At 40.0% G+C, this 25,734-nt stretch overlaps 2 protein-coding genes across 3 annotated transcripts in view; both read right to left on the bottom strand.

Annotated features, from left to right (window-relative positions):
- PTCD1 (pentatricopeptide repeat domain 1) overlaps positions 1–25,734 on the bottom strand; it is a 221,409-nt gene that overhangs the window by 44,676 nt on the left and 150,999 nt on the right. The window lies entirely within an intron of this gene.
- The window catches only part of MYO1B (myosin IB), a 127,048-nt gene that overhangs the window by 31,046 nt on the left and 70,268 nt on the right, over positions 1–25,734 (bottom strand). For both annotated transcript variants that reach the window (XM_075285248.1, XM_075285250.1), the window contains exons 8-15: positions 23,645–23,743; positions 23,307–23,410; positions 20,817–20,964; positions 17,819–17,937; positions 16,102–16,188; positions 12,698–12,763; positions 5,260–5,364; positions 1,552–1,614 (exon numbers count right to left, since the gene is read on the bottom strand). In XM_075285248.1, coding sequence (XP_075141349.1) covers positions 1,552–1,614; positions 5,260–5,364; positions 12,698–12,763; positions 16,102–16,188; positions 17,819–17,937; positions 20,817–20,964; positions 23,307–23,410; positions 23,645–23,743 — 791 coding nt within the window. The remainder of the gene's footprint in view (positions 1–1,551; positions 1,615–5,259; positions 5,365–12,697; positions 12,764–16,101; positions 16,189–17,818; positions 17,938–20,816; positions 20,965–23,306; positions 23,411–23,644; positions 23,744–25,734) is intronic.

Genomic DNA, 25,734 nt, shown 5'->3' on the forward strand with positions numbered 1-25,734 from the left:
CCTCTTGAGATGGAGACCTAGTCAATTCCTCATTGTATTTTATTGAAATGTTATTTCCATGTATTCACTTCATCTCTCTGCGTTTATTACATTATTAAAAGGTAGGGACAGAGAAAAATAAGCAGCAATTGTTTAGGCCATGTGTAGTGTAACGATTGCAGTATATAGCCATATGTGCATTGCATGTACTATATATGAAACTGAGATATTTATGTGACTGTTGTGTGAAAAAGTATAACACAAGTCGGATATGGGTTGCACAACAATTGCTATTAAAACTGCCAAGTGAGAGAAGTGTGAGTGAAGATTAACCCTTTAGTGTATTTTAGTCTGCATAGAATTGGTAGGAAAAGAAAAAGCGCACAGACTTTTCTGGTCCACATTGTCAGGCTGTCCAACTCCCAAGGACTGTACTCAACACTACATGCCAGAGATATCGGACTGGTAGGGTTACACTTTGGAGACTCCCACATATGGGATTCATCTTCTCCCCTGTTCTCCATCAAAACTACAGCTGTCTGTGGATGGGTTCTTCTTTTTGGAGGAGTTATTCTGGCTTGGCTTTATTCACAAATACTAGGCTACCAGGTTTCAGGAAAACCAGGCACTGATCTACAGGGAGATACCTTCAAAAAGGTGGCACGAAAAACCGAAGAAGACTTATTTGCACATTACTTTCCTATTACAAGTCCCTTTGCACTGTAGAGGCCTCTTTGAGGCACACTCTCCTGCAGGAGACTTAGTATCTCTTCTGATCCAGATTATGAGGGTTAAGGCCATATTAAACTGGTGTAACATCAGGCTAATTATTGGAAGAATCTGTCCTTAGGGCTAGTTCACACGAGGGCAATGAGGCGGATTTTGACAGCGGATTTCGCCTCAAAATCTGTCTCCATGCAATGGTGGTCTATGGAGACCGCTAGCTTTCATTTTTCTGCTAGCAGGAAGCGTTTTTTTCTGGACCAAAATAAGCCAGGCGGTTTTTTACGTGTGAACTAGCCCTTATAGGAAAGTCATTTCGGATAACTGGCCTGTGTAGATACGCTCCCAGTCAGCAAGCAAAAGAACAAATGCTTGTTTATCGGCTGCTTGCATCTTTTATGCACCACATTGTTCTGTGTAAACAGGATTGACAGGTGATATTAGACCCATATGTGCCTTACATCATAGAAAGTGGTTCAAGAACATACAGTCCCTTTATCTGCTCCACTTAAATGGCGCTAAAACAAGTGTCGATCAGCATGTGGCTGTCAATTGGCCCTCAAACACCAATGCACGACCCATGTGAATGGGACCTTATAATGGTTGGAGGCCACATGGAGTCACTGTGATACACATAGTGCATTACAAATTATTGAGTGATTTGGACATGCAGATTAATAGTCAAAACCTGAAGATAACGTTACAAAGGCTTTCTGCGTCACACATTTGGGTTTATGATTTGAAAAAAGGAAGGGATAAGGAACTGTAAATGGTGACGCACAAGTGAAAAAGAGTGGCAAAGCTTTATAAAATGTACAATCTAAGCAATACCTCGCAGTTTTTACTTACATTCTCAATCAGATCACATATAATGGCATTGTTGAAGTATTCAATATGTGTCCACTCAATTCCCTACAAGAGAAAACACATCAGTAACACTGTGGAAGAAACAGGCAGGAAATGAATTGTGGGTTAAATATCTGATTTCAACTCTCTAAGGGGGGTGACTATATTCCCATTCACTAAACTGCCAAATAAATCTCTAGTCACCAACTTTCTCACCACTTGCATGTTGGGGTGGTCTTACAACACACAACACAGCAATATACTACACACCCCCTTTACACTGTTCATGCCTAATGGCCTCGGAATAAGCTGTATCCTTTCATCAACTGCTTGACCAAATTGGGTGCCCTGGAACTACTTCCAGACTTGGTCTCCATTCCATTCCTGATCTGTGTCACATTCCCATGCACTTATATGGAACAGAGCCAAAAGCTAAGGCAGTAAGCATTGAGGTCAATGGTGCTATGTGTATAATTCTTGTACTCAGTCCTTGCTCTGGTTTTAGATCTAAATCTGATCCTTAACAGCTGAAAATAAATGTATGAAATACATTAAAAAAAATGCTGATCTTTGTAATGCTGATAATTGAATAAAAGAGAAAGGATGAAATCTGAACGGATTTGGCTGTGCGGATATTTAGACAGCTTGTCTTATATCCAACTGGTCTTACTGGTGAAAAAATAGAAATCTGTATTTTGGGGTTCCTTGCAAAATTAATGAAATTTTACATAACTGGACATTTTCTTAAATGCCACATTATGATATATGTTTATTATATGCACTTAGTGGCGCCTACATAAAAATACAACGTGTGTACCGCTATGGCTACACTTTTAGAGCACATTCACACAGCTGCTGAGGATCCTCACACTATCTCACCCCTATTAATGCGGGTAATTTGCATGCAGCTATCTGGCACAGTTTTCGCATAGTCATGTTTTTCTCATTTTATAATATTTGAATGATTGTACAGTAATCTGCGTCCCAAGGCATATAATCATTAGGAATCGCTTTACCGTTTAGAGCAGGGGTGCTCACACTTTTTCAGCATGTGAGCTACTTTATAAACTGACCAAGGCAAAAGATCTACTACCCACTTCTTGTGGGCGGGGCCAGGTAGGGCCTTTGAGCGGGGCGGGGCATGTCTGTGGGCGGGGCCGGGCGGAGCGTGAGAGCAGGAGACAGCGGCGTTCTGTGGCCGCCCAGGGATCCCTGGTGTCTGCTTGTTCACAGCGCAGGCTGAGAGTTATCTCTGGACACTGGCAGGCTGGGGCTGCGGCAGCCCTGCCTGCCAGTGTTCGGAGATGACTCTCAGCCTGCGCTGTGAACAAGCAGCACCCCGGCTCCCTCCATCCCTAAGAGCAGGGAGCACGTCATCCCCCGGAGCTGCTGCTGCCCGGCCTGCAAGTGTCCGGAGTGCTTGTTCACAGCGCAGGCTGAGAGTCGACTCTCAGCCTGCACTGTGAACAAGCAGACACCGGGGATCCCTGGCTGCATCCTGCGATCGACCCATACGTCCTTTGCGATCGACCGGTAGATCGTGATCGACGTATTGGGCACCCCTGGTCCAGAGCAATCCAATACTTCTGCAGAGTGAGAAGTCTCTGCATGGTATGTATATCCCTGAAGTATTCTTGGGCTAAATCCCTGAAACTTTTCTGGGCTAAAATTATTGAAGTTCCTGTTATTTTTTCTTTATTTTCTTAATTTTTTATTTTTATTTTTTAAATGACATTATGTCACTTCCAGCTGCTGAGAACAGGGGGGTGCAGGATGTTGGACCTGATTTTTCTATATTGATGCTCTATCCTTATGACAGGTTCTTAATAATATCTTGATTGTTATTAAGAGTAGACTGAGGGTTCATGAGCAGACTGTATTTGACATTACAATGTGACAAAGAAATTAACAAATTCCTATCCCAAACAATAGGAGTGAGAACCCTGCTCACAAAAGGAAATCTGGTACTTAAATGTTTGGTATAAACACTTAAGTACCAGAAAACAACTTTAATGATTTTAGAGGTGATTTGTGCTTTTTGGAACGTTAACAAGTTGGCCAGGTTCAATCTCTAGAGATATTGCTGATTCTTGAGCTGACACAGCTGCTACCCAAACATTTCTCTAGTAAACTGTGCAGTTATTGATGTCCTCCAATTCATATGGTGACAGCAAAAATTCTAAGCAGAGTTTACTATAAATTTTGTATAAACATTGTTGTTTCTTGTGTCTTTACTGTTTATATTATGTTCATCTGAGAATGTAAATTTAAGGTTTCCCCAAATACAGTACATTCTTCTTGTAACAAACTGACACCCCCCCCTTCCCCCAACAAAGCAAAGTTACAGTTGTCTATTTTATGCTAAAAAAGGGAGTACCAAAAATCTCTTCTAATTCAATTACATGTTGTAGAGGAAGATAGTGGCATATCTACGTCGTGTGAAAGTGCATTCAGGATGCCAGGATTTCAACATATAATCCATATGAGCTGCACTGGTGTGGAAATCACTGCGGGGTGGGGGTGGGGGGTACACATTATCACATTTGGTTACATCAGATTATAGCAATTTATGATAGCGAGTAGCACTGGTGGCAATCACAGGCAAAAATATGTGCTGTGGTGGATAAAGATCACATTTTCTTAGCAGCAAGATTGCAGATTGGTCCCCAGCGGAGCAGATGGATCCCCAGTGGGACTTTAATGCAGGCCCCCAGCCCCCTAAGGCCTGCATACAATACGGTACATTCTTTGTAGTATATACAGATAGGCTGGTTAAGATGCTCTAGGCTGCCTCTACCTCCATATAATAAGTGCCTTTCATGAAGATAATATATGAGTAAATGCACAGTTGTTATAATATGTCATTCATTTTTCAAGGAACCCCAAACTTTACCTAATTTACACCAGTAAGCATGTTCAGCACAGGACAAGCTTTCTAAGGATCATGGTGGTAGTAAGAACAAACATGCCTGGTTACATCAAGATATACTGTGTAGCCTGAGTCAGGAATGCAAATTTAATTTGCTTAAACAAAGTTATTCAAAAGCAAAAATTATTTTCCATTGTAGTATGCACAATGGATAATATGGTAGAACACATATATGCAAAAAAAAAAAAAAAAAAGTATAACTGACACGTATGCGGCTCCGTCAGAGTAGTCTACCGGGAGAAGCTTATTTCTTTTACAATTATTAGTCTACTACAGAATATTCATATACATTACACATACACACTCTCTTGCTCTAAACGCTTTGGGACATGTAATTTATAGTATTTTCCAGGCTTCTAAGCCTGGAAAGTGTTTGTCAATTATTATAATGGCTGTCCTTTGTGTTCTATTGTCTATGTATTGCTTCCCTTAAGGCTAAGGATACATAATACTACCATCTGGTTGGAGATTGCCACCCGCTGATTTGGGCTATTATACTACAGCAATTGTTACACTACTCCATTTAGTCACGTGCTTGATCTCTATATGCATTTCCATGGCTGCAATGTGAAATTGTGGTTGTTATCTAGTCCTACGATGGGATATACCCAATGCAAAATTTATAATGGGCTCCTTCCTATCTTAAGCTATTCAGAATAATGGTATATGTGGCAGACGACTTGTGGGGTCCCCTTAGGGTCCAGGGTCCAGTGGCGACTGCTACCGCTGCACCCCTATAGCTAAATCCCTTTATGTTAGTATAAAATCTTAATTCACATTACCTCACGTATATATTCCTCTTGTTCCTCTTTGAGGGTCAATTCAATGAAGATTTGTTGTAGCTTTTCATTGCAGTAGTTGATAATAAACTGTTCAAAACTGTTTTCCTGCAAATAGATAATGGAAATGTATTATATAAAACTTTAGGCGGCCATTGAACAATATCAAGATAAAGCAGAGAGTGTTATAAATATTAATATCACCTTGACTTTGCAATAATGTACCTAAACTTACAGAGGTGGGTTCACACAAGTTTTTTTTAAAAAAAAAAAAAAAAAACCCACCTCTGTTAAACTTGCCAAAGCCAGAAGAGAAATCTTTTAAAAAATAAATTAAAATAAATTAAAAAAAAACTCCTTCTGACTTTGACTCAAAAAGTGCAAATATTTGCTGTCGATTTTTTTTTTTTAAGGCTTTATGTGAAACCACAAGTTTTTTCGTTGCAAATTTCCTTGTGGATTGGAGTGGATTTAGCAAAAGGGAGGGGTTTCCTTTAAATTTCTCATTCCTTTTGAAGCCACTGTTGGCTTTGGCTCAAAAAACATCTTTTTCCACAACATGTGACCTCACTCTTGGGATAGATTCATAATTGCCAAATTTGTTGCAGCAATTTTTATGACTTTCCTGTTTTCCTGAATGGGACTTTCAGAAATCAATGTACTTGTCACCCAAACCATCTCAATTTAGATGAATAGAACAGGTTTTCAGTTGCATAAAGGTTTACAACAAATCTGCAGTTTCTAGATTAATCCTCACGAGTCAGAAGCCCTGCATTTTTACAAGCAATCTAGATTCTGCAAGTCTAGATTACATTGTGTTATTCTCACCAAAGCCATCAAAACACACCAATAAACCGAGCATACAAGTGAGAACACATCATTTTGTAAAAGGGTCCACAGCCATAGAGGCATTTTCCACATGTCTGCTGACGTCTGTATGCGATTTACCCACAGTAAAAACAGAACCATGTACTGAACATACAAGCCTGGAAAACATCAACCACAATTGCTTCAAACCACAGCAAACAAACATGATATATCTGACATGTAAAGAGTCATATTAGCACACTAAGGGTACATGTGCACTATCAGAATGTCAATGCGGAATATCTGCACTGGAATACATTAACATTGCAGTCAATGAGAAACTTTAATTCTCATGCACGGATGGGGGCAGACGGAATTTTTTTAAGACTGACCAGTTCTGTACCTCAGTCTTAATGAAGTTCATAGCTGGCACAAGATGCATCCAAATTACCAAAAGGTTCCAGCCTCTTAATTCAGATGTACTCTCTTGTGTCAGAATAGAAATCTATGCCAGTCAAAAGGAACTTAGTGATGCATCCATGGCGCAATAAAGGGCCATGCACCAAAGAAGTGCCAAAATTAGCATAGGTGGGTTAGGGAATTTAGCTATGATACAAGATTTAAATAATGAAGCAGATCAATTTTTTTTATCTGGCATTGACTGTTAAAAAAAATAAATAAAAAAGTTTTAAAATCCACATGTACAAAAGTCCACACTATTTGATGCAGATTTCCGTGCGGATTTTCCTGATCCTGATCGCTTGCATGTACCCAAAAGCCCACACATTTCATCTGGTCACACGAGGCAAATTAGTTGATACAAAGCATGCAAATAAATGCTCACTGCAACATGATGACCACTTACTGAATTCTGTAAGTGAAAAGTGAGAAACCACAGAAAGTATTGTCAGAGCAAAGAAAAATTACATATGTAACACTTGTGCAACCCCTTTCCATAAAGTATACGTAATAAGACAACAAACCAGACTGCCTGGTGGTAACCAGGAATATGCCCTCCCTGTACGTAACGTACATTTCTCAAAACAAAGTAATACACACACAATCCCTGATTCGAGTAAGGAGCACTGAGACTGTCCCATCACTGCAGGCAAAAACTTCTCTTTTTTGGCAAGAATGTCTCAAAAGATTTTAGATACTACATATCCTGTTTTAGCAGATACATCACTCTGTTATCTGCACATTCCCTATTAGAGCATGTGTAAAGATATCAGATATCCCAATTAAAAGGGGGAATTATTTGGTATGTTTAACAGAACTACTGAAGGGTCCCAAAAAAAACACAACACCTTTGTCTCCAGCAGGAGCAGTAGCAGCCCTGGTCTTCAGGTCCCCAATAGCTGACAGCAGCAGTGAGGTCCCATTTGTACTAGGTGCCAGCAGTGAGGTCCCATTTGTACTAGCTGTGACCTCTTCACAGATGTGGCTGCTGATGCCGGTTTGTCTGCATAGGTCAAATGGCACAAATAGCCCTAGGACCTCCAAATGCAGACTGGACTTATTGCTGCTGGAAACAGAGGAGAAGTTAGGAACGTTTTTATTATGTTTATGGCCACGTCAGCCCTATTAAACGTTACTGAAAAAGGTTGTAAATATGTGGTGATCCAATGGGATTTCTACGTAAAATGTTTAGGCTGCCGCATGTAGACAGTCCACCAAGTAGAGAGCCCACCTTCTGCAAATGTGGCCAAAATGTTCTGGGTTTTTTATGAGGGTTTTATACCTGTGGTTGGAGCAGTTATCATCCTTTCCATTGCAGTCTATAGGGACAGAGTAACTTGAAGTTTATGTGCCCCAATGCAAAATCTGTATTGTGGCCCCTGCCATTAAGGCCCCTTCTTTGGCCAGGGCTCAGTAGCAGGTCTGCAGCCCCAGACCTAGAGATATGTCTTTGTGTATACATTGCCTCTTTGATAGTGCGGGCGGCTGCAGAAATAGGCAAGGGGGTAGAGCTAGAGGCAGTAGGTATATACTACCTATCTGGGCTCTGAACCAATGGGCTGGAATAGGCAAGGGCAGAGGGGGTTATAGAGACACTTGGTTTTTAATAGGTCACATGGTGCTGTGACATTTTGTTTGCAGGCTCCCTGTGGGCAGCACTGAGGCCTGCAAACAAAACACAGATTTGGTCATGTGACCCGAATGGAAATCAGACAAATGGCAACAAACTTTAATTTGATGTATATTAGTAAGTTGTTTATATTGAGGAATCCTATTATATTAACAATAATTTTAATAAACCAGATAATCCCTTTAAAAGTCTCCCTATTGAAAATGATCTGCCTTTGTTTATCATGTTGTAGGATTCATTCTGTATATAAGTAAATCCCACATCTTTTACATCAATGTATATTAAATATAGAAACATTTGACCTCTAATACTTTTGCATGCTTAGGGCAGATTTCCAGAAGACCAATTTAGAAAAGATTATGGACATCAGTAATCTGGAGGCATTGCTCAAGCCTACGTTCCTGCAAGCATTTGTTTCCATATTATGGTTATTTACTGGAGATCTTCACAGTTATATTCATATCAAGTAACTGGGAGTTTTCTTCAGTGCACCCTGGAACCAATAACTGAAAATCAACTTTTGAGAGATTGCTTTTATCTGTACAAGACCCCTAACACTAAAACACACTCAATCCATCACAGTAAGTAGCGCATACAAGATCTGCAGGGTCATATTTCTTTTCTACATCCATAATGATCAAGGACTGTTGCATATGGTCTTATCACAAAAGGTCAAAAGATGTTCTGCTGTGGGCCATAGTAACTGGAGATCATGTCTTTGTTCAGCATATCCTGAGAATCTCCAATTTCAATGCAAATATGTGCATTACATGAGGTCACCCTTATACATCTGTGCTATTTCAATCCTGGGAAAATCTCAGCTTACCCAGCTTTTAAGTGAAGGCTATAGCCTATAGTCATCTCCAGAACAATGGCAATTACCTCTAGGCTTTCTATATATAGAAAACTCACATCAAAAGTGTCAGGAGCAAGTTAGAGCCAAGGCCTCAGACCAGTCAGGTGTTAAAAGGTAAATTTATTTGTAGCTATTTTAACGTGATATAGTGTCATAAAGTGAGCAATTCGAATTATTGTGGAAAAGAGAATTGCTGTATATGTAAATGTATAGTCACCAAAGGTAAAACAGATTACAGGGACCGAAAATTGGATTATAAAACATATAATAATGAGCACTTGTATTGTTGTCCCATGTCATGCACCTTGAGTCTAGCCTATACTACAGGGCATCACTTCAAAGCTGGAGGCTTGGGTGCAGTATGTCAGCCCAATGTAAGGTGTTAAAAAAATGGTAGGTTAGAAAAAACAATGCTAAGCACAGAAGCATCAAAAGTATGGCCTAGTATTTCCTGTATGACCTATAATGGTACTGCTTTAACTCAGTCCTGGGACACCTGTTATCTGGACAGGCTTAAAGAAAGAAAAAGTAGACTCTTAGGTACAGCCTATCCATATTAAATGGCAGACACAATAAATAAAATCTATATTAGTGCTCTAGATTTGGTGACCGAAAATGGCAAATAAATAAATACGTCCACAGGCATTAGTAAATATCATCATTGGAATGCTATAATTAAAAGACAAGCCAAAAAGGAAGCTGGCAGTGAAAAAAACGTTGAAGTTCAAAAATAATCCTCGAAGCTCCACTTCTAACCAAAGCAATTGTGGGAAAATTAGAAAGATATGTGAAATATCCAAGGCCCTGCCCTACCCAGCCCTCGAACAGCTTGTTTCCATGATCTGCTGTTTGGTCTAATGTTAGAAACATTTGTTTACAGAGCACAGAACGGATGCAAGCACCAGGACGGGACAATAGCACCAGCATCTGTCTTATTAATAAAACTAAACTTGTAAATGAGGCCACTCCTCAGCTCCAAGACACCCAAAAAATATTAAAGGGATCCTATCATTCAGATCGAATTTTTTGTCGCTAACACATAGGAATAGCGATAAGAAAGGCTATTCATCTCCTACCTTTAGATGTCTTCTCCGCGCCACTGTTCCATAGAAATCCCGGTTTTCGCGGGTATGCAAATGAGTTCTCTCGCAGCACTGGGGGCGTCACCAATGCTGTGAGAGAACTCTCCAGTGCTGCCTCCATCTTCTTCAGGAACATCCTCTTCACGCCTCTTCTTCCTGTCTAGGCGGTGAAACTTGTAGACCTCGGGCAGAACCGACTGCACATGCCCACAGGACGTTCCTGATGAAGATGGAGGCGGCGAAAACTCATTTTCTTAAGGCTATTCCTACGTGCATTTAGGGTTTCTAATGATAGAATCCTACTAACATGTTTTCAACTCAATTGTCGCATCTTAGAGAGTTACCATGAAGTGATTTTCACAACATCTAAATTGCTATAGTTTACACTAAATTTATTAAATATTTGATACATTTTGTGTATTTATAAGTTTAATACTTTTGTTCTGCAATTGCAACATTTTTTGTGGATTTTCAAAAAGTTGTAAATTTCTCCATCTATACATAAGGTGTGGATGGCCGTCTTAATTATATTGTAAACTTCACAGTTATCATTGTACACACCCAGATCATATAATTGAAGTTTAATAGATTATTTTTAATTAACCCATAAAAATAGTCATTAGCTGTAATTCAGAGTTTTCCAAACAGTTTTATATTAGGTTTTCTTCTGCTGGATCTTTGTGGCCGTGTTATTTAGGGGACTTTTATGTAGTCAGAAATGTGGCCTCTGGTACTCCGTTGGGTCTAGTCCTACTTTGTAGAAATTTATTCTAAGTAATTCATGAAATATAAAAACCGAAACAGGTTTAAGGATTGTGTTTGTATATTGTTGGCACTATTTGCAGGACCATGGTATTCCATCAAACAATCTGTTGTCATCTCCCTTGCTCAGCACAGCTAAAGAATGTATTCTGCTGACATAAGCCTGCTGCCTCCACTTCACCCTACACACATTCATTTTATCAAGTACTCTATGCACACACAGCGAGATCAAGCAGGACTCCTGCCAGACCCCAGGCACATTGCCTTTGTTAAGGGAAACGGCTGCTATAAGGGAAGACATTGATAACTGCAAAGCAGGACCAAAAGAGTCGCACCGCAAACTATATCCTGACAACTTTTAAAGTCTCCTTTGCCAGATCAAGTAACGAACGTAAAACAGGAAAGAAAATATCTTTCTTATGCTGAGAAAAAGATAATCTAAAATAATTATGAAAAATCTGTAAAATTATTTTAAGGATTTCTCTTAATATCCCTGGCAGTATAATCTAATTGGAGACAATTCTAATCTATATTCCTTATTAACTTGGGTATTGTGATACACTGTATCCTTTAGTCACTGTACTATGACACCATATGGCGGATACCTGTGTATTACTGGACAGCTTGATTTTGAACTTCACAGTTGTCATTGGCATTGTGCTGTGACATTACTGTTTATTAGAATAAATAAGCAATTGCTGTGTGTGTCATTTTTAATATTTTGGTTTATATAATACTTATTTTGGACCAATATGTAAGGCTATGTTCATTTCTGCATTGCAGGCTCTTTTCAAAGCCTCAGCAGCAGCGTCCCTAGTTTTCGAGAAGGAAAGCAGAGCTGTATTGCAAGTTACTTTTACCATAAAAACAGACACCTTTCAGAACCCTGTGGACACCATTACAAGTGAATGCAGTCTATCAATCCTTGCAGATGTCCATCATGTAACAGATCAAACATGTACTAGAGGAGATGTCAACAGGACTTTTGCTATATGTGTAAGGCCTGGTTCACATCTGCGTTCGGTATTCCGTTCGGGGAGTCTGCTTGGGGATCCCTGGAACGGAATACCAAACGCATTGACAAGCGGTGAGCAATGAAAGCACACGGACCCTACAGACTATAATGGGGTCCGTGTGTTTTCTGCGCGGTGTCCGCATGAGTCATGCGGAGAGAAAAGTAATTCATGAACTATTTTCCTCTCTACATGACTTGTGTGGACACTGCACGGAAAACACATGGACCCCATTATAGTCTATAGAGTCGATGTGCTTTCATAAGCTCACCGCTTGTCAATGCATTCGGTAGTCCGTTTTGGGGGTCCAAGGACCCATCCTATACATTATATAGGGCCAGAAGCAGAAAATTCCATAATCTTGTAAGTATCTGGGTTCTATACAAGTCATGAAACTTTCAGCATAGAGCTCATTGGTCCAGGGGATGCTAAACCCCAACAACTTTTTAATTTTTAATAGTATTCTGCATAAACGCAGTGCACACACTTCACGTAAGTCTTAAGAACACAGTGAATAGACATATTTTTAAGTGAAGAGGATCAAAGAGCAGCACAAATTTAATGCAGCTATATAAAAACATGTTCTGCTTCATAGATCTATATGTCCTCTTTAATAACTGCCCATACTTTGTCCATATACAAACCTTTAGTGTGGTAAAGGGTTACTGAATTCTTGCCTTTATTAAAGACAAGGAAAAGGTTTTAAGTCTTAGGATTTACTTTTTTGCAGAGATTGAATATTCCTTTGGAAAATATGTATGTTACCATAAGACTTTATGAATCATCAATACCACTTGCAGCAGAATACCCTGGCCAAGCAAAAACGCCTTACCTCAAAAATCTCAAAGCCGTAGATGTCCAGGACTCCCATTACCTTCTTTCGTACTTTACTTTGTGCCTTAGATATGAAATGTAAAAGTTATAAAGTATTCTGTGCATATAAAGGAGTTGCACAACTCCTATTTTAAAATAAACCTTTGAACAACTTTTGATATTCTAGTGTTGTTTATGTCCTGTATTCATTTTGTAATATATTTTAATAATAAAATTTGGCCTCCTTTCTGTGAAATTGTGCACTTCTTTATTCTTTCTCTGCTTTCTCTATTGACAGCTTTATTAGTACCCGTCTTTCACCAAGAGGGGTGGACTCTTGTGTAATGCAGGGAAACTGAGGCTGGGAGGGGTTGTCTGGCATTATAAACTGCAGAACAGAGAACGGGGCTTCTGGTGTTCTATGAAATACCAGATTTTCAGCAAGTTTGCAGCTATATATGCAGCTTCAAATCCTAACTGCCGATATCTTCAGAAATAATACAAATTCACTTCATATGACACAAGGAGCACAGTTCGCAATGCCCAAGATATAACTGAAGCGACACCCTAACCTTAGCATCCCTGCATTACACAAGACCCTCAGAACATCTAGTGAACGCAGTGTGCAAATCTCAGCTCTCAATAAAGAAACAAGGCAAAGAATAAAAAGCAGTGCAGGATTTAGCAGAAAGGAACCAAAGTTTGTTTATTACAAAATATATTGAATGACATTAATGCTCCCTTCTCTGTCGTGCTTAGGTCTCTGCTGACAGCAATGATGTCTTGTTGTCTTCAGGTGACCACTGCAGCCAAATCACGTCTCAGAGGTGATCTCTGCACAGATGGCAAGTGACTGACTGCACAAACAGCATGTCACTGGTGAGGCCAAAGGTCACCACTGAGACCTTAGATTGGTTGCAGCTGTCAGCAGACAAAAATGAGTTGAAGTCAGCCAGTATCTGTGAACAGAAGAGAACGAGCAGCCAGCGCTAGAGACACAAGACCTAGAAATTGGCTTTTATAATTTTATCCACCCCTATTCCACTCTTAGCACCTAAAAATTCTTAAAATTAGTCGGTGTCTACAATTGTTCAGTTTCAGTTCTAGCAAAAAAATAAATGTATATATAATCTCAACAATCTGTCACCCAACAAATTTTAGCTGGAGGACTAAGTTCACACGTAGTTTTTTGGTCCGAATTCTGATGCAGGTAGCCGCATCAGAATCCGCACCAAAATCTGCCTGCGACAATAGCCGCGACAATTGCGGCTTCCAACAGTTGCGGTTTTCCGCTCTGGATTAGGCTCAAATGAATGGGCCTAATTTGGAGGGATTGTCTAGATGCAGACGCCGTGGCGGTTTCCACCGTCGAATCCACGTCAAGATAGGGCAGGTCGCTTCTTTTTTTTCCGCGAGCAGTAAAATACCACTCGCGGGAAAAGGAAATGACCGGCTCCCATTGAATTCAATTGGGAGGCGTTTTTTTGACCCAGATTCCACGTCAAAATCCGGACCAAAAAACTACATGTGAACTTACCCTTAAAGTGATATTTTTTGGATACTCTCTAGTGATATTAAACGTAGGTCATCTTTGCCGTGGTTAAAAAAAAAAAAAAAAAAAAACATTTTTCGTCGCGACTCAGGTAAAATTGTGATTCGAAAAATCTTTTATGCCAAACAAATTAATGCTATTCGCCAGGCACACACATCTTCTGCGCACTTTTTTTTTTTTTTTTTTTTTTTTTTTTAAGACAGTGGGCAGAGAGGGCAAGAAGCTAGGCCTAAAAGGGGTTGGCCACTTTCAGACTAATATTGAGAAACAAATGTTCTTGTTTGTACAATAAAAGGATATACAATTTTCCAATAAACTTTCTGTATCAATTCCTCACAGTTTTCTAGATCTCTGCTTGTTGTTACTTCAAGTAGATATAACTCTGACCATGGTCATGTGATTTACAGTCCATGGTCATGTGATGCACACAGGTGCACAGCTGATTACCAGGCAGATGTCTGATTATTGTGCTGTGACTATAACGAGCGGCACCTGTGTGCTCATCACATGACCATGGGCCATAAATCACATGACCATGGACCATAAATCACATGACCATGGTCAGAGTTTTATCCTCTAGAAGTAACAGAATGAATGACAACAAGCAGAGATCTAGAAAACTGTGAGGAATTGATACAGAAAATATATTGGAAAGTTATACAACTTTTTATTATATAAACCATAATATTTGTCTATCAATATTGGTCTGAAAGTGGCTAACCCCTTTAAGTTGGGTATTTGTGATGTTAAGGCTTTGGTTCTGTTTGAAGAGTGCAAGTTGTTGTATCTACTACATATCTACTAAATGTAGCAGAGATTTTTTTACATTTTAACCCCACAGATTGCAATACATCTTCATTAGGTTCCCAGATGTCATAGCTCTCACGATCTCACTGTGCGGAGCTTGTCCTGCAACGTAAAAGTTAGGGAGCCAATAGTGACCAGCTTAGGGGAAGGGTGGGTCCCTGGTCACTTCAAGGGAAAATATCAGAAAGCAATGGCTGCAATCAGAGTGAACTCTGATCTCGGGCATTAGCTCCACTGTGTAAAGATACACCTGTATTGCAGTCTATGGGAGATTCACTACATAGACCAACCCCTAATAGTTATATTCCTATGATAGTCCTGGGATCTTTCATTAGGTACTCTGATCGCGGGCATAAGCTCAGGGTCTCCACTGTGTAAAGACTCAGTGCCTATGACGGCCTTCAGAGTGGCCGCCACTTTTAAAGACCTGTCATCCAGAAATGGTTAATTAGAAAACACACGGGCTTTATTAATAAGGGGCACTATTCAAAGAGGCAAAATGAGAAGCCAAAGATGTCTGTGTTGTTAACTTTACAAGTCACAGCTGGAAGAAGTGGTCATGGGCATCCTGACTAAAGAGATTGGGGGTGTGGGGAGTTGGGAGCAGACTTGGACGAGTTGGCCCCTGTGCTGAACCCTTTCTATGCCTGTGGTTATTGCCCTACCTTATTAATCAGCCATTTTGCCATTGTTTTCAAACATACTATCCGATGATTCCTGTCTCTTTCTTCTTCACTTAACTGAAATTGATTTGTTCACTGCTAAAGTTTCTGCTATCGGTGTAATAAGTCACTTATTGTTTTTCTACCTACTTTGTTTGCATTGACACCACCATTGAGCCACATGTTCAGAGTTCCCATAAGCTAGCAAAGGTAAATTCAAGACTCAGATCCAGTTCTAGATCTTTCATTTCCTTCATTTGTCATGAAACCGTAGCAAAATGTGGGCAACGTTATATAAACGATGTCACTGCCCAAAACTTTTGGGCCTAAATGTATATATTTATTTTATTTATATTATAACTTGCAAAAAATGTAATTAAAAGAATGTACTTAGTGTTTTACCTTAATGCTCTCATTTATTCTGTTGACAAGCCAGGAAAACAGTCTGCTGTACAGGTTTTTAGCTAATGCATCGCGTGCATAGTAGGCCTGGATAAAAGACAGAAAAAAAGGGGGAAATGGTCACTTCAAATGGCTGTATCTTCAATTTTATAGCATTAGTTATCTATATAATATATATTTATTACAATAAAATCATTTATTAGCAACTATTAGCAATTTACAAAGAATATGCTGGTTTTATTCATATGAACGAAGTGTATTCATGTGCCAATCAATGATTAAATAAGCCAAATGCTTCTTGTATAACCTGCATGGAGATTGGTAATGTGATTATTCATCTACATAGAATTGGGTGAAACAGCAGCTCAGTGGTTAGTACTGTTGCATTGTAGTGCTGGGGTCCTAGGTTCGAATCCAGCCAAGGACAGCATCTCCATGGAGTTTTTGTATGTTCTCCCCATGTTTGCATGGTTTCCTCCCAAACGCTAAAGAGCTACTAATAGGAAACTTAGATTGTATCTGCTATATGGGACAGTGTTGACACTATCAATAAATGCTGCAGAATAAAGAGCTATAAAAGTAGCAAAGTAAATAAATTTGCACTGTTGTCGGCATGCACATTCTTTGCCAACGTGGAACATACAGTGCCAGTGATTACTATTTTTGGCCCATAAAAAATATACATATGAAGAGCTCAACGGAAAAATGGCCTAAGTCCAAAAATCAATATTGTGCGAAAAACGAAGTTTAAAGTTTTAGCCTAAAGCAAACGGGCATTATTGTGGAATATATCTATCCAATGTAATCAGCTAATGAACACCGTTAATCCTAATCATAAATTGTATTATTTATTAAAAAAATTGCAGCTTCATGTATAAATATTATTTATTTAATATTATTAATTAATTACTACTATTATTAAACGATGAAGAAGAATAATTACCTGCCTCCCTTTTCGGCGCTAAATATGTGCAAAAGTCGATTTAGAGCCTTTTAAACAATAAGACAAAGTTTTTACACTAATATAAACAACAGACCGGAAGTCACGATTTCAATGAAAAAATGACCAACGAGAGTGAAGTAAGTAAGTTTGTATTGGACTTAGGCCATTATTCCATTGAATGTAAATTCTTCTGCATTGAAATATATGGACTTAGGTCATTAATCCTAGGTACCTTGTAAACCCAATGCATAGAACGAGGTACAAAGAAGCTTTCTAGGTAATAATTTGAAATATGACAAAATGTGGACTTAGGCCATTTTTCCGATGAGCTCTTCATATATATATATATATATATATATATATATATATATATATATATATGAGATCACTATTTGTTTTTGTCTGATCACATGACCTTTCACACACACCGAAATTCGGTTGAACGAATGTTCCTGTGAGTGTCCATTCTCAATCACTGACCTGTATAAACGGCCCTTTATACATGTACAAAGAGAAAATACTCTAATTTGTTTATTAATCTCTTTTCTATTCTCTATATTATCAAGGAGTTCTGCAATGGAAAGTGAATTATCAATCCATTAGACACAGTAATTTCGGTGTATACTAAAATAGTCAATGAAAATAGGGAAGTAAATTCGAGCCAATGCTATGACCTTGAGATTGCAGCTGAGTACGACACACAAAAAAAGAATCGCTAGTCAAATTATCTGTGTTGCTTTTTAAGCAAATGCAAATGTTTGGTTAATAACTAACCTGGGCCACATTGAGCGTTGTAGAGACCTTCTCCTGTTTGGCTTCCACTGTTCGGAAACTGAAAGCTCGTTCTAGAACGCTCTGGTCAATGCCCGTTAGTTCACAGATTTCTTTCAACTCTACATGTTATTAATAGAAAATACAGTTATAAAAAACCTGTTATATATCAAATGATTTAGGCTAAAATTATCATTCATCATTGAAACCAAAATGAAAGTTATGTATTCCTATATAATTACAGTTGTTAAAGGGCATTTCTCAGAGTAGTTGAGCACATGCTCATATGGTTTTATGGAACAAGCTAAGCTAAGAATAAGAAGAGAATTAAAATGAATAAAAAGTTATACTGAAATTTTTCTACTGATTAAAGGGATCCTATCATTAAAAGTCATTTTTTTGTCCCTAACATGTAGGAATAGTCTGAAGAAAGGCTATTCTTTTCCTACCTTTAGATGTCTTCTCCGTGCCGCTGTTCGGTATATAATCCGGTTTTCGTCGGTATGCAAATGAGTTCTCTCACAGCACTGGGGGCGGTCTTCAGGACTCAAACAGCACTGGGGGCATCCCCAATGCTGTGAGAGAACTCTCCAGCACCACCTTAATCTTCAGGAATGGGTCTTCTTCACATCTTCTTCCAGGGGTTGGCTTCAAACTTCTAGGCCTCGGGCAAAGCCGACTGCGCATGCCTGCCGGCCACAAGAAACTAGCCGCTTGCACGGTATTTTGTGAAGCCATTTTCTTGTGGCCGGCAGGCATGCGCAGTTGGCTGCCCGAGGCCTTGAAGAAGACACGATGAAGACCCGTTCCTGAGGAAGATGGAGGCGGCACTGGAGGGTTCTCTCGCAGCATTCGGGACACCCCCAGTGTTGTTTGAGCGCTGGAGCCCGCCCCCAGTGCTGCGAGAACTCATTTGCATACCGACGAAAACCGGATTATATACCGAACGGTGGCCCAGAGAAGACATCTAAAGGTAGGAGAAGAATAGCCTTTCTTAAGGCTATTCCTACATGTTAGGGACAAAAAAGTGACTTTTAATGAAAGGATCCCTTTAATAAAGTTATACTGAAAACAAAACCAAGAGCAGCACCCTGCTAAGATCAACTGTTCCAGTAACCTACAGGCTGCAAAAGCTGCTTCAAGTAATAGAAGTAGAGCTGCTGCCCTGTCACTCTATAGTGGTGGTTTTTGGGAATTGCAGTGCCGCTCCTATTACTTGGATGGGAGGGACCTATACAACCACCCATCTACTTTACCAGCTTCTGATGCCTGGAGGTTTCTGAACAGCTGATCAGTACAGGGTCCACCCCCCAAAGATCATATACCGATAACCTATGCACAAAACAGTTTTCATACTGATGAGCTATTTGAGGCTGGAAAACTGTTAAAAGCTGCGGCAGGAAAGCATAGCAGTTTTTCCTCCAGCACTTTTCACTAAAAGTCCACAGAGTTATACAGAAACCGTGGTGATTTACAGTCCCTGAGTATAATACACCCTGCAGAGTACAATAAGTGGAGGCCCAGGGAGGTGATCAAGCACAACAAGGTTACTCATCTCCCCTGGACTCAGCGTTGGGAGGCCCAATCTGAAGTCTGGCTAAAGAGAACAAGGAGCTGCACCAGAGGAGGCAAGTAACATACTTGATGTGTTTGATCACCTCCTCTTTGTCTCTGCTGATTATACTCTCTCAAGAGATCCCAGAGTACAATAATCGTTTCATTTCAGACCTGCTCAGTCCAAAATCACTGGGTGAGTTCACCCTTGTGCCGCCTCCTCAGGGACTTGGCAATCTGTCATCTGAGGCGAGATACTCATGGCAGATGCAGCCCCGGTCATCAGTATGAAGAAGTGATTTAGGGCCAGAGAACACCTTTAAAAGGAATGTGCTCTAAAGATTAGGTAGTTCATGAAGAGTAGCGAGAAGTAGAGCTCATGTGGAATAAGCAACCGTTTAAAGGCAGCTTGAGACAAGTCGTAAAACTTCAAATCAATGCCATTTTTTTTTAAAGGCCTCTAGCTGTGCCAAGATCACACCAAGTGCATGAAAAAAAAAAAAAAAACGTGGCCAGGATGCTTACGACCATGGGTACCCTTCCCAAAAAGGAATAGGGTTCCCGACTATGCTCCTCGCCACTGGGCCAAAAGGCACCGAGTGACTTAGAGTCACAATAGGATGGACTGCCGAAGCAGAAGGTCCAGAATGCTCCTTTCCCCTTGGGCTGCCACCACCTAGGGTACTAGGAGCCGACCAGTCGTCCAGTTTCTCCCTGGGCTGCCACCACCTGGGATACTCCTGGACTCAGATCCCTTGCCTACATCAGCCGAAGCTGAGGCAGGTCACAAAAAGAAGGAGGGGAGCCCATTACAGACTCCCAAACCCCAACAGACCGTCGGGATACTCCCAAAAGGGTACGGCATCCCTTCATCAGCACACAAAAAAAGGTGACAAAGAGTGACAAAACAAAGTGAAAAAAGATGTCAAATCAATGCCATAGGTAGGCAACAGAAGCTCCCAGTATGAATGACTCCTTGGTTTTGCATTACAAGGTACATATAGGCCAAGACCTAAATTGCAGTGAGTCATGTGGTGCTGGATTTTCGTTTTGTAGCCACTTTAAATTAAAATGGGACATGTTAAGGCTTTCCACCACATTCTTCTTGTGGCTTGTCCCTGGTTTGCGGCCATGATGTAGTAATTTACCAAAGAACACACCCATATAGTCAAATCCCCCCCCCCTTATCTAGTCATGGCAGACGTTGAAAACACATTACATAGTTCTTCAAAGTCCTACAGACTCCTAGAAGCCTTGTTTGGAGGGATTATTAGCAGTGTCTCTTTTCAGGCTATAATTTGCTCTCCAGGAAGTCCAGCCCTTAGGCTATCATTTCCATTTACTGGATCATTTAATAGTAACAGAGTGGGATTGTTTACAGATCACATTTTCTTAGTTGAAGTAATTAGAGGATCTGCTTGTGGCATAGCTCATACAGCGTCCTTACCATTCTTATCTTTAATTTTGCTTTCATCCTGGCCATTAACACGAGATTCTGGCTTGAATTCAATGTTCCCCAGTTTTAGCACTGCAGCTATAACTTCTAACACAGACTGGGTTTCATGCTCCATAAAACCTACGATCTGCATAGCATTCTGCAAAAAGGAATAAAGGATTATCAGGATTTTAAAACAGAAGGCAATAGCACACTAATAAATATAGTAGGAAGAGAAAACCTGTAACCTTCATGTAGAGTCGGCCAAATAAACAGAAATCTCTAATCTGACGCCTTTGCCCATTCTCTCTGTTACAATGTGAATTTACGGTAACAATTATACTCTCTAGACATTAAAAGTTAAACATTTCTTGCAGATATACATTTAGCTGAATTTTAGAGAAAATCTTAGTTGCCAAGGATACGACCACAAATGTAGGAACTTTCTATGGTCTGACATTTGTCAGAAACCAAACCGTGATTTCCTTATTGCGGACAGGTTATCAGAGCATCACAGTGCATGCACGAGAAGATAATCCGGCCACAATAAAGAAATCATGGCTGGCTTTCAGAATATAGAAAGTTCCTGCATTCATGGTCATATCCATTGGCAACCAATCAAGACAAATTGTAACCACTGGGAGAAAAAGAATCTATAAAAATCTGCAAAGTGTAATTATTTAGATTAGCAAAAATATTCAACTTCATTGCTTAAAAATTTAACTATGGTTATTTTTTATGAGAACACCCCTTTAAGAAAAAGCTCCATAAAAAAAACTTATATAGAGATACAGTGTTAGCATATGATTTTAAAGGGTCCTTTTATGGGTTGATAAGAGATGAGATAAGATAATCATTTAATAGTCCCACAGTGGCGAAATTTCAGTATGTTACAGCAGCATAGTAATACAGATACAGGATAATATACAGCAATATATTTATGGAAGTAGACACACATAAGCTGAGAAGAGAAGATATACTAGAAGTCCATGGCAGCTAACGAACAGAAGAAGAAAGAAGGAAGGCTTCATAATCATAATCACTAGTTTTCTATGCGGAGTGATCTTCGCTTGGTCTGATGTAGATTATGCAGCCTGATTGCGGTTGGAAAGAAGGACTTGTGATAGCGCTCCTTCTCACACTTGGGGTGAAGCAGACGGTCACTTACAGTGCTGCCAAGTGCCATCAAGGTCCCATACATGGGGTGGGATTTGTTCTCCCGCATGGAGCTCACCACTGACAGTGTCCTTTTGTCACCCACCACCTGTACTGGGTCCAGGGTGCTCCCCAGGACAGAGCTCGCCCTTCTGATCAGCCTGTCAAGTCTATTTCTGTCCCTGGTTGATATACTGCTCCCCCCAACAGGCCACACCGAAAAAGATGGCTGAAGAAACCACAGAGTTGAAAAAGGCCCTAAGAAGTGTCCCCTGTACTCCAAAGGCCCTCAGCCTCCTGAGCAAGTAAAGCCTGCTGTGGTCCTTTCTGTGCAGCGCCTCCAGGTGATCAGCCCAGTCTAGTTTATTATTGAGGAGCACACCCAGATACTTATAGGTCCTGACTATCTCAATGCATGTCCCTTGGATCTCCACTAGAGTCAGAGCACTTCTCCGTTTACTAAAGTCCACCACCATCTCCTTGGTCTTTCCAGCATTAATCCTGAGGTGGTTCTGCTGGCACCATTCAACAAAATCCCGGTTTAAGTCTCTGTATTCCCTATCGTCGCCATCAGTGATAAGGCCTACTATTGCAGAGTCATCGGAGTACTTCTGTAAGTAACAGCTGGATGAGTTGTGCCTAAAGTCAGCAGTGTACAGTGTGGAGAGAAATGGGGCAAGAACTGTACCTTGTGGTGCCCCCGTACTACAGATCACAGTCAGACACACAGTCATGGGCTCTCACATACTGAAGGAGGTTTGCCAGGTAGTCTAGTATCCAGTTGGACAGGTGATGGTCCACACCACCAAGGTTCAGCTTGATGGTCAACCGAATGGATTTTCGAACAGGTTGCTTGCTCCTGCTAATTGCTCCATGTTAAATATACCAGCAAACACTTATTTATTGGGCAATTGCTTTGTTTTTTGCCAACATAAAAATAATAGATTGCCAGAAGCACATCCCTTAGATTGCCAGGAGGGTATAAACAATCTCTGAAACCCCTCCCGTTAACTGCACAATGAAAAGACAACTAAACTAGAGCCCATCAACTTGCCCCAGAAATTTGTCCATGTTGAAGGTCCTTAGATACTGACTCAAGCCAATTTTGCAAATATTAAAGGAAAGAAGAGTCAGAATCTAAGCCATTATTTTGAAAACAGTGTGTAAAATGTGGCGCATGGATTAGCGATGAGGTAAGATAGTGTGGCCTTTCCTACTGGTTGAGAATTTTTTAAATAAGAAAAATTGACCAAAAGAAAAATTGCAGTTATTCCTATTACATAGATCACAATTGGTGCACTTCTCAAACTTTCAGATATCTCTGTAATAACACATTTCCCATCTTACCCTGACAGTTCTGAAGTTTGATGCATCATCCACGCCATTCACTTTCGCAGAATCCAAACTGAGATAGTTGTATTTGCTGAAATCCCGTTCCAGTTTTAGTTTATCTAAAAATATCACATTACAGAAAATAAAAATGCTCAGCATTTGACGGAACATCAACAGGAACAAAATAAAAACGGTAATGTCTTGGGATGGGCCTGAAAACCACTGTTGACATATGAACCAATGCAGAAAGAACATACAGATCACAATAGGTAAAATAACAGAAGAGTGCTGGAGATAATACAGTCTAGCAAATTGCTCAAAGGCACATTCTTCATTGTCATGTCTATACGTACTTAGTAGATCATCAGAAGCACCTGACAGCAACTGATAGAAGATATGGAAATTTCTTTCACCTCTTGGCTGTCTTACAACCCTGGACTTTTCTAGAAGGTCTACAAAGTCAGAAAAAAAAATGTTACCAAAATATACAGAATATCAACAGACATTGTGATATTTTTTTTTCTACAGGGAATTCTTTTGCAATCTTTCTGTTGCTATTTTACCTATACAGAAAACACCAGCGTCTCTGTAGATATAACAGACACGCTGAGATTTGCAAAAACGCAAGGTTTTTTTAATTTTTTTTGGCAATGTGTGAATGGGATTAGCCAGGTACTGTAAAATCCAGCATTTTGCAACATGGATCTAGACACTAAGTTGACTGAAGTCTTTTCAGAGCTTCTACAAAATTTTGGGCTTATTTTACTGAAGAGATAATAAAACATCAGCATAGCCAAACTTCATTTTCAGCAATTGCTTTTTTTTTTTTTATAACAATTAGGGTTTCCTTTGCATTCTCAAACCTGCAATACTTGGCAAACGTAACAATGATCGATCACTACTGCAAGCCTCAATAAGGTACAAACACTTCTGTGAGAAGTTACATTTTCATAGGAGCAGATCACAAAGGAACAGAAAGCAGGTGAAAGCAATAAATTATATTATTAACAAACACAGCTCCTGACACGTTGTATAGAAATGTTCCAGCTTGATCCAAAACAATGATAGAAATGAAAATAGGACAAGGCTGACTGTTTAAAGTGACTCTAATATATTATGCAACTGCATAGGTTTTAGGTCATGATACTAAAAGACTGTCCAGATTTAGAAAGAATAGGACAGATAACATTTCTTATCAAAAATGTTCTATAACCCACCAACTGGCATATAATGGGTTACAAACAATACCCTATAAAACTGAACCTAAAACTGAGTCAAAACATGTAAGCCCCCATTAAGCCACTATTTCATTGGACCCTATTCTCATTAGCACAAGGAAGTACAAGAAGCAATGGGATGAAACTAAAGGGAAAGAGATACAGATTAGACATTAGGAAAAACTTTCTGACAGTGAGGGTAGTGAGAGAGTGGAATAGGCTGCCACGGGAGGTGGTGGGCGCTCCATCAATGGAAATCTTCAAGCGGAATCTGGATAAACATATGCTGGGATGATTTAGGAAAACCTGCACTCGCAGGGGGTTGGACCCGATGGCCCTTGAGGTCCCTTCCAACTCTACCAAAGTAAAGTAAAGGGTCGGAAGTGCTGTCGTAAGAAACAATCTAATTTCCGCTGTACTGTATGAAATGTTATTACTTTGTAAATTAGTATAAATTGCAGCATGTCAATTATATCTACGGAAACGCTGGCGGCTTTCCCATAGATACAATTGAAACAGAAATGAAAACTCTGTGAACTTTCAGTTCAAAGCACTGTGGGAAGAACCGCAATGCGTTCACGCCGTGGTTGTTCCCGCTGCGCTTCAGCGCGGCGTTTCCGGCCGTGGGGCCTTAGTCTAAAAGGGTTTTTGAGCCCCAAATACATGTTTCATACTGATTACAAACCCATAGGATAGGTCTTCAGTATCTGATCTGTGGAGGTCAGACACCTGGACCTGACACAGAGTAGCTGTTCCAGCAGCCTCCAGGTCCAGGAAGCAACTGTATAGTGGAAGTGCCAGGGAGACCCAAACAATGGGGGGCTGGACTGCTAAAACATTGGCTGCCTGTGGACCCCATAAACTAATATGGTATAATAGGGCCCACCAGTGTCCAACATTTTCATACTGAATGCAGCATAGTGAAAATTCAATATCAGACGGTTTCTGCAGCAGAGTTGACTCTGGCATAGATGTGAACCTAGCCTAAGCCACAGATATCACTTCATGCAATGTAATGAATTAAATTAATGTCACCAATTTCTAAATTTGCTTTAAATTTATATTGTTTGTGCTATCCATGTATTTGCTTTGTTGAATTCCTATTCATTAACCTTGTTCTATATTCTCCCTCAAGAGTTTTATTTCATATAGTAACCCTTGTCAATTTCCAAAGGTTTATAGGTTGGCTTTAATACCAGGTTTAGACAAACTAAAGTTATTGAGAG

This window comes from Leptodactylus fuscus, chromosome 8 (genome assembly GCF_031893055.1).
Source record: "Leptodactylus fuscus isolate aLepFus1 chromosome 8, aLepFus1.hap2, whole genome shotgun sequence".
Taxonomy (NCBI): Eukaryota; Metazoa; Chordata; class Amphibia; order Anura; family Leptodactylidae; genus Leptodactylus; species Leptodactylus fuscus.